This window comes from Abramis brama (assembly GCF_963993115.1).
Source record: "Abramis brama genome assembly, chromosome: 2".
NCBI lineage: Eukaryota > Metazoa > Chordata > Actinopteri > Cypriniformes > Leuciscidae > Abramis > Abramis brama.
Window position 1 is genome coordinate 57,152,865 of NC_139964.1, and position 10,321 is coordinate 57,163,185.

Genomic DNA, 10,321 nt, shown 5'->3' on the forward strand with positions numbered 1-10,321 from the left:
ATCAATGGCTATGTGTATCTGTTGAGTACGATATGGCACATAAGGCCTACCAGCAAAGTCGGTTAAAGCTTTTGTGTTAAAGACATCATATGAGAAAAGTTTAACAAAGCAGAAGAGTCACCTTCTCCCAAATACGCAAAAAATGGCATCAATATTACACCTCAGTTTAGTGGAGAAAAAAAAAAAAAAAACTAATTTACATGACAAAAATATTACAAAAGAGACAAGGGTCTGGTGAAACTCCAGAAGACTTAAGGCATTTGCCAAGACGAGTAAAGGCAGCTATAAGTTCAGGCTTTCAAAACACATGAACCTCTTCCTTCTGAGCCCAAATGCTCATAAGAAATATACAAAACTATTTGGTAACAAAAGTTTACTATATGTTATAAAACTTAAAAAGGTGAAAAATGTACCTTAGCTAAAGCTTATAAAATTATATATCAATAAAAATAATAATAATAATAATAATAATATTCCTTGGTCCGTAAAAACTATATTACTATGATAACTTTTCTTCCAAGCCTGGCGAAACAGTGCATTAAGCCCTTTAGTAGAAAACAACATCTCGCAAAGCCATTTCCGTCCTGCACTTACTTAGAAAAGGCTTTGTTTTGAAGAGGTGTTTTTTTTTGTTTGTTTGTGTTGTTTTTTTTTGACTGATTGTTTTTTTGTTTTCATGTAAGGCTATGCATTGATCCTGTGACATCTTGATCCACGGCACACATCGCTTCTGTTGCCACTTCCTCTGACATGAGGAAACAGATTTAACAAGAACCACAACAAAGAGAGAGAAAAGAAAAGAGATGCCTTCATTTGTTTTGTCCAGTCTTTGAGTGAAGTCTTGTCTCTCCTTTGCTTCTCTCTCTGTGGCACCATTATCCGTTTTTGTGATCAGTATCCCATGAATCTACGCAGGAAGTCTACAAACTGATGAATCAACATCTCTCACAAAGGTTCACTTACTCGCACACGCAAACGCGCACCAAGATTCCCAGGTTAGGAGACAGACATAGCCGAGGAAGAGGAAGATGAAGACACACTCCCTGCTGCGTATCCCGCCTGGCTGTCGACAGCTGACTGCAGCAGTAGGCTGGAGGATGAGGAGGATGAAGATGGTGAGGTGGAGGAGATGCTGTTGGCCCGCAGTATGGCTCCCGCAGCGCTGCAGTGAGGACGCGGCCCCGGCTCCGGCGTGTAGGTAAATGTCAAAGCCGTGGAGTAGATGATGCCGTCATTACGGACCAAAGTCACAGGAACCTGCACCGGCTGCCGAACCCAACGCCACCCCTCACGGAACGCAGAGATGTCAGGAACCACGCAGAGAACACTTTCGCCACACCTGCAGGAAACGGGACATGTACGTATGAATTGCTATGTTTTTTCTGCCAATGTGCATCACGCAGTCTCACAGGAAAACAAAAGATGTATATTACAGGGTATCTGCAAAGTTTTTAAAATCAAATTTAAGACCTGCACAAATTTAAATTAATACCTTATGCATCACAGATTATTTTACGTAATTAAACTGGCTGAGGCTCACATTCAATGAGGACAGTATTATACTGCTTATCAGTGAAACAGACTAACTGCAAGTTTATGTATATGTTTTATTCACAGATGTATTGAAATTTGTTTATGTATGTGTGGATCAATACGTATGAATTAGAGGTCAAACGATATTAGATTTTGCTGATACAATAATAATGGGCTTAAAGAAATAAACAGATTATTGTGCTGATACTAGTAAAACCTATACATTGAATATGTTCTTAAGGCCCTGACATACTCGGAGCAAAGTTCTTTTTCATTCTTCACTTGAAAAAGGTGAACAGAAGTGCTATTATATTACTAATCCTCCTATTACACCTCAAGGAAAGCATGAATCCAACTCAATTATGGTAGTCCTGATTTAACGGTAAATATTTTGTTATTTGCTGAACTGTACAGCACTGTGATTGGTGTGTTGGTTTCACCTGTACATAGTGTCTGCCTCCACATCTCCGAACCAGACTCTGAGGTTAGGTGTGAAGTTCTGTCCTGTCAGTTCCAGCATGGCAACATCTCCTCCTCCATTCAGCTAGAACATTCAGGGTTCAAGGTTACTAGATAACATGACAGATTTGCCATGCTCTTTTAATATAAAACAATTGTAATGTAATGTAATGAAGCCATTAACGTCATGTGTTGATATTATAAAAACATCTGGAATTGCTCATAGCACTGATTGTGACTGTGCATTACCTGTAAACTCTCAACAACAGGCACGGGAGTGACAGGTGAGGGTACAGGGCCCATGCCCTCATAGAAAGTGTACTCTGCTTTGTCTGTGCTGATGATTGTCCATGACGCCCCATCGTTGATCATTTCTTTGTTTGTTTCTTTGGGACAGGGTGTGGCCTGTGATTAGTTCAGTGAAAAGAAAAAATATTTTAATTGTTTACCATAAAAAAAGGATCATAGAGCCTCAAAACATTTAAGACTGAGAATTCAAAGACTAATTCTGAGAAGAGGAAGTTTTATTTACATTGCAATTCTAAAACAGATGTAATGTTTTCGATTATAGTGCATTATTTCACATCCAAGTAGCAAAAACATCATTTAAAAAATAAAATAAAAAAATCATCAAGCAAGTCTAAAAAGATTGAGTTAAAGATTTTGAAACTGTATGAATCTAATAAAGTTTCTGTAACAATGTACTGACCTGGAACTGAATTATCCTCTCCTGTGACAGGCAGAGGTACATCCTCTCTGTATCTTTAAGGTAGAAGGCACATTTATGTAGTTGGGACACAGGATCGTCGGCATCCATTAGTGCTGTCTGCTTGTCCACTTTACGAATAACCTACACACAAACACGCAACATTTCACCTTCTAAAAAATATTCTTGCAATGTACACAGCATTACACAAACATATTTGCACAAAGAAATTATATGACATCAATTCAGTGACACAACTATACATAATTCCATGATTGAACAGGACACACTTTCTTAGCCCAGCCCTTTTAATCATAAATGATCATGAACATTAAAGTGGATAATAGCTCACCAATCGGGGTAGAGCCATGCCGGTCACAGAGCACACCAGCTTCACCGTCTGACCGTAATGGATGTAACCGTCTCGGACTGTAAACTCTTCTCCCTCTGACTCATCATCATCCACTGAAATTAAAAATTACACATTATTACCAATTCATAATTAACAAACAAGAAAAACTGCAGGTTCAAAAAATTAAAAGACTTTCACACAACTAGGGCTCAATATAAAGCCTTGTTGCCATTTTTAATATAGTATATTGTGTTTAATAAACACTTGTGGTGAATGACTCACATAGGTGAATGTAGAAGGCTCCCCACTGTTGTGAACTAGCATGAAAGTTTCCCCCTTCCACGTGAAGGTACCGCGTACTGACAGTCTGAGACCGCAAGCGGTTGAAGAGAGCCACCTTCGTCCCAGAAGCTATGCATACTAGGAGCAATTAAAAAAATGAGTTGAGTAAAAATTATGATCAAATCTCATTTAGTGACATAAATGAGAAATTCTGTTGACTCACGGTCTGCATTCTTCAATGACTGCTTCTTTTTGGAAGGTTTGGAGATGACCTTGATTCGTTTGCTGAGGAAGACACCGATATCCGCGCTATTCCCGTAAAACATTTTCACTGACAGCATGAAGTGCTTACGTTTGTCCGAGTCAGAAATGTACAAAGTTTTTGCTGTGCAAAAATTCTGCAGAAGAAAAGCACAAGGATAATGATGACAGGATGAAGTTATTTTAAAGAGCAGTTACAATATATGCATTGCAATAATAAAATCCATAAAGCACCTTGCCCTCCAAGTTGAGCTGCTGCATTTCTTGTTCACTGTTTCCAATGCCGATGAAAGCACAAGGCTGAGACTCTTGCTCCGAGCAGCCCTCTCTCTCCATCTGTTCCTTCTTTTTCTTCCAGCCACAACCCATAAGGTACACACATGGTGGAGGACAGAAGAATCTAACAGAATCCAAGAGAGTTTGAACTGATTAAAGAACAATTCACTTCTCATAAGAAATCTGATTTTACATAACTCTCCCTACCTTACTTTATATTTACTGTGCAGACGTTATGCATTAAAGGTGCTGTAAGTGACTGTTGAAAAGTGGATCGGACCGAGCACCAAAACACACTTGTAGCCAATCAACAGTAAGGGGCGTATAAACTCGTGATGGGGGAGGAGAGAGAGCTCAGTGCACAAGACAGACATTAGCAGAACCTTCGCTTGTTTGTTCATTTGCATTATTATTATTAAAAGCCTGTATCGTCTAAACCTCCTCCACCGCCGGTTTCAAGCATCGCTCTCCCAAAGTGTGCCTGAAAAGTGAGAAAACATATTCCGAATATATGTTTTTTCTTTTGGTTTCCCTTTTAGTGATAGCTATAACCCTTAATCTTGTCACATTTGTAATATTTAAGTTACTTGGACTATCGTGTTATGTGGAGAGCTGTTCATGAAAAGTGAATTTGTTTTTTGGGATGGAAGGTATGACTTTGTCATCGAAGGAGTAGAGGAGACAAATAACAATTAGACACTCAACCTGTATTATACTAGTAACACAAATTGCTTTTACTTATTGATGACATCATATTCCTCGGGCATAGTGTGTACGTGAATGTGGGGACAGAGGCATTGCGATAGGGGTGTGATATACCCAAAGGGATCACACCCCTATATCGATGGGCGTGTTTGTTTTGGTGATTTCAAATATCAACAGGGTTTACCAGAAATTGCTTACTGCACCTTTAACTGGACCTGACCAAAACTTAGTCAATATGAATAATGGGCACTGATTTATCACTCACAATAAGACCAGGAATGTGTATTAACCTTCATGTTTACTTACTTTACAGTCTAAGACGCAACAGCTAATCATATGTTTACAGCTGCAACTTATCATTCACCTTTTTTCATTGCCATAGGATTTCTGTGCGACTTTTGCATGCAGTATGAGCACTGTCTGATCTCCTCTCTCCTTCAAGTAGTTACGCATCGCCTCTCTGAAAAAAACACACAATACAATAGAAAAGTTTATTTAAGTTGTAGTTTCCTAATGCATTTGATAAACTTAACACATGGACTTCACGGTGCATTTACCTTGTTAAACGCTTTGGCTGAGGGAGCTCCCCAAACTTCCTACAAAACAAAATGCAACAAAGTTAAGACACAATTCAAACATCACGTTATTTAACGTTACTCTACCAAACAATGCTGGCAAACAAAGCTGCCACAGCCTAGTGATCTGCCTACCAAGACAGCATCTTTGGCAAGATAAACGTGCAAAAGATGCCCACTAGGTTTTGAGAGACAGACAAAATAAAACTAAAAATTTAAAGAAACACTAGCATTTTAAATATCAGTGACGGGATGCTATAAATACACACTTTTTAAGCTAAAAGTAGTTTAACTGAAAAGTCTGACATGAAACAAAGACAAAAATTTTGAATCCCCCAGAAAGCTTCAAATCTCTGTTATGGGCTTTACTAGACTGGCTAACATCTGCTAACCTCTCTCTCTCTCTCTCTCTCTTTCTCTCTCTCTCTCTTGTAGACCAACTCACAAGTTGGCTCAATTTGTATACATGTATTTTTTAAGCTTAAACTATGTTAAAGTTACAAAAGACGCAGTCAATACAACCTTACTGTGTTTACAGTTAAATATTAGCTCTCCGTAACATTCAGTGTTTACGGAAAACTGCCGAAAATCTATCAGCTAACTAAAAGCTAAGCGGCTAACTGAATAAAAGAGACCATCGTTGAAAACCTCAAAAATCAGACAAAAGTACGCTGAAACGGGGAAGCAGGGCAGAAACACACGACCAGAGTTGTAGATAAATAAACCAAAGCAAGTTATCTTGACTAGACGGGCAAAACTTATTTTAGCTGTTACTTTTCCATGCCCCGTCCGTTAATAATTTCGCTGCTTACCCTGTCACAACAGGCGCCATCTTCACCAACTCTCTCTAATAACGCCAACAATCGCGAGATTTCCCCCGCTCCGCACCACATTGCAACAGACTGCTTTTAGACGAGGGGGGAGGGGCACTGTGAGAAATAAAGCAGGAAGGTGGGGGGGGGGGTCTCACAGGCGTGGGAAAGTTCTGAATTCACGCGAGATTTCCAGGTCGCTTATTATGGGAGCGGATGAGAGAGAGATCTTTGTCATCGCGAGAGTAAGTTGCGGACGGCTGCCAGCCAAACGCGTGTGAAAGTTCTCACGATGGGAAGACAGACCGCACCTTTTAAGCGCGGGCCGTGAGAAAAAGATTTCTGGAAGGAAGGAAGCCCGGGGACTGGTGCACCGACACCAGGAAATAATGAGTTGACGTGGATCAGTTAAAAAGGATGTTGTTAGTAAAAAATAAGAGTAGAATAGTTTAAGAATAGTTCAGTTGCATACGTTCCAGGAATCATTATGAAAACACACTTATACATTACAAACCTACACATTATATGTGGTGAAACATACAATGGATCTGTAAAACCCACTTAACTGTTTTCATATCACCAGATGGCAGTATTGCTTCAATGTGGAATGCTGCTGCTATGCCATACGCGTGTTAAAATGAGCATAAGTCGATGGCTGAGAAAAGATCAAACAATGTTTAATAAAGAACATTAGCAAGTGTCATAAATCAAGATGAGGTTAAGTGCCTTGTTCAAGGGTCAATGATGATCATGCCTTGCTCCATGTGTAGATCAAATACCTTCTGATTTCAAACCATGTTATTGATAGCAAAACTATATATCTATTAAATATAAAGCTCCATTTAGTTGTTTAGAGTTTAAAAAGTTCCACTTAATTAAGCTGAAGACACTGCTTTAATAATAATTTAAAAAATCTCAGTTTCACCATGAAATATATTTGTTAAGTAATGAAAGGGGGTTAAGTGAAAGGGAAATTAATAAAACACTGTTTATTATTTCGTTCATTTTTGTGAGTGTGTTTAGTATTACAAATTAAAGCCACTTAAATATGAACCTACTTCTGGCACTTTTATTGTTGTATGCTCTAGTATTTGGAATATTTTGTCCTGTTGTTTAACCCCTTAACTGTCACCCCCCTTTTTGAGAATGGACATTAAAATGCACTATTCAAACTTAAATGGTTGTAATTCAAGAATGCTTTGGAGTACAGATCTAAGTTTGGTCTTGAAAAAATAGCAGATTATTGCTGAAGTGAAAGCACTTCAAAAAATTTAAGTATGAAAAAGTTATGGAAGTTTAAATTTACAGTAAATCAAATATAATTTATTTAATATTTTTTTCTTTTATATAAAATATATAATTTACAAAATATTTTTACTATAAAATTACTATAAAATCAAAGCCATATATCTAACAAAGTTGTGTTCTAAATTTGAAGTTGATATCACAAAAATTGAAGTTCCAATGAGATTTTGTTTAGGCATAATACCAAAAATAGCCACCGGGTGTCATTGAACTCCATTGAATTTAATTGTATGCATACTGCCGTAACAAATGAATACATTTCTGTCCAAATAACACTTCTGTCACAAAATATGGAACCTTGAGACTCAGACCTTTCTGTCAATATGTGTTTTGTCAAGATTAGAAAAGATTTTGATCATAAATGATGAAACATAATGATGCCCAAAAGGGGAGGAGCCTGATAAAATAATTTAGAGTACCGTTTCTAATTTCCAATTTCAAAACGGTTTTCACAGGATGAATTCTGAGATGGTAAGATTTCAAATGATACCTAATTTATGATAACTACTAAAATATGTAATGTAATAAAAAAAGCGATAAAAAGATAATATTATATTTTAGAGAATAATATATATATATATATATATATATATATATATATATATATATATATATATATATATATATATAATAATTTTTAGAGGATAATATTATTTTCTAATTTTTTATTGACAAATACTAGATTATATGTTCTATTATGAACTTTTAGCATGAAAACTAAAGTTTCAATTATTAAAAATGTGTGCGTCGACTTTTTGTGACAAACGCCAGAAACGCCTGTTATGATGTAGATTTTTTGAGTCTTAGACCTTTCCAACGATATATAGTTTGTCATGATTAAATTAGGATTTAATTGTAATATAGTGAAGTAAACTTAGGCGTCCCGTATACGGGACGGTGACAGTTAAATGAACGACAATAAGTTTTAGAGTTCATGAAGTCTTTGGGTACACTTTAATCAAGCGTGCGGGTATTACATTTTATAGAAAAATTTGAATATATGGAAATATACTTGATCAAAATTTGATCAAGATAATAACAATGGCACTACCTGGTACCAGTATGTGCCGGAATACAATTCAGAGAACTGCCCCTTAATAGCATTATATAGGCATTTAACCCTTAAGTTGTGAAATTGCTATTACACTAAAAGATCAAAGGTTTAAGGACAGATAGTCATAGTTTCTTCTAGTAACACAATCTCTTGGATCTTCTGACATTAAGATTACTCGCTTACCTTCTCTTTTTATCGTTTCATTCTCTCAAATACTGATGGTTCAGATATATATTAAAAAATTATATATTTGAGGTTCCTTGATCAAACTTTTATTAGTCAACAAATTGCCATCTTATCAAATTTTGAGGTCAAAAGGTATGTTTACTGTTTGCTAACCATACAGTAGGTTGAATATTATTTTATGTAGATTAAAGGTAAATTGATTTAAATAAAATGTGATTGTTAAAATAAATTAAAGATTAAGAATACTACATGAAAAGAATATCTATAAAAGAATAATAAAGATTTTAAAATTGTTAAACAACACAGTAAATTAAAATTCCAAGAAGCTATCATATTTAATGATTAGTGATCTTTTATTATTGAGGAAAGCACAAATGACACAGCAGGGTTCTAATAGTACTTGATAATCTCTATAAATATTGCTGACAGACACTACTGCTGGATAACATGTCCAGCCATAAAGATAATACGGCCAAACAGGGCAAAGCAGCTCCCCCTCACCTAGCATCTTCCTTCTTCTCTGACTTTACTCCAGTTATTATCAATTTATTCCCAACTTTAACAACCTCCTTCTACAATTTCATTTCTTTCTATAGAAGGTGTGCCATAAACGCCTTGATAAAGGATGAAACGGGCACCAGACAAAGCTTGAGTTAATGACCTCAAATCCACCCCCTGGCCATAAAAATACTGGAACATCATGAGTTTTTCCGATAGAAGCAGCTGAGAAGCGACTGATAATGAGACTCCGAGAAGAAGAATCATTAACTAGGATAGAGAAAGCAATAATATTGAGGGGAATGTAATATTGCACAAATCAGCAAACGAGGGATGACGAGGACGATATGATTTTCTGAGGTTAAAAAAGGATGATATTTCTTTTATAGACATCACATCTGATCAGTTTTTATTAATCAACTTTAATTTAAAAAGTAGTTAATTATTATTAATTATTAGTATTTAATTTAGTTCAAAAAGCAGAATTCTGTTTTCTAGCTTCCAGCACATAAATCTTGCTTTCAAGAGGTGATGATAATGCTAACTTTCATTATATCAGAGATGTCGATTCAGTAATCGCTCTGACGGAGTTCATTAAGTGAAGTTAAGTCTTTTTGAATGATTCCAGCTCGAAAAGATTAATCGCGATTAATCGCATCCAAAATAAAAGTTTGTGTTTACATAATATATGTGTGTGTGCTGTGTATAATTATTTTGTATATATAAATACATACACATGCATGTATATATTTAATATATTTAAACGTGTTATTTATATATAAAATAAATATATATATATACATTTTATATATTTATATATATACAGTATATACATGCAAATATTTCTTAATTATGTACATGCATGTGTGTGTATTTATATATACAAAATAATTATACACAGTTCACACACATATATTATGTAAACACAAACTTTTATTTTGGATGCGATTAATCGCGATTAATCTAGACTCAAATTTGTTTGTAAAGCAGACCACACTGGTTTAATAGTATATGTTTGTGACTCATACCATCATGCAGTCTAAAAAAATAAATGTTTATTGGCATTTATAGTACCATGAAGAACCTTTAACATCCATGGAACCTTTATTGCACAAAAGTTTCTTTACAGTTTAAAAAATGTTCTTTAGATTCTTAAGCTGTCATGGCAGGTCCAGACAAGACTAATGTTTGAGCCCTGATTATTTGACCATGAAATCCCCAAGAAACTATAAAATCCAAATATACAGGTCACAGATTTCAGAAATATATATATTTTTTAAATTGTGTTGAGTACATTGTAAAAGTTTAGTGTGAATT

The 10,321-nt window shown here is 35.7% G+C and overlaps 1 protein-coding gene across 1 annotated transcript; it reads right to left on the reverse strand.

Annotated features, from left to right (window-relative positions):
* Positions 1-675: 675 nt before the first annotated feature.
* rbpja (recombination signal binding protein for immunoglobulin kappa J region a) lies at positions 676-6,063 on the reverse strand. The gene is made up of 11 exons (XM_084107209.1): positions 5,962-6,063; positions 5,132-5,170; positions 4,939-5,034; positions 3,828-3,993; positions 3,556-3,730; positions 3,333-3,470; positions 3,051-3,163; positions 2,702-2,842; positions 2,242-2,397; positions 1,974-2,077; positions 676-1,339 (listed from the first exon to the last, which is right to left on the reverse strand). Exons 1-11 carry the CDS (start codon positions 5,979-5,981, stop codon positions 997-999), a joined length of 1,491 nt encoding a protein of 496 aa, XP_083963335.1. The 5' UTR covers positions 5,982-6,063; the 3' UTR covers positions 676-996.
* Between the last annotated feature and the right edge of the window lie 4,258 nt (positions 6,064-10,321).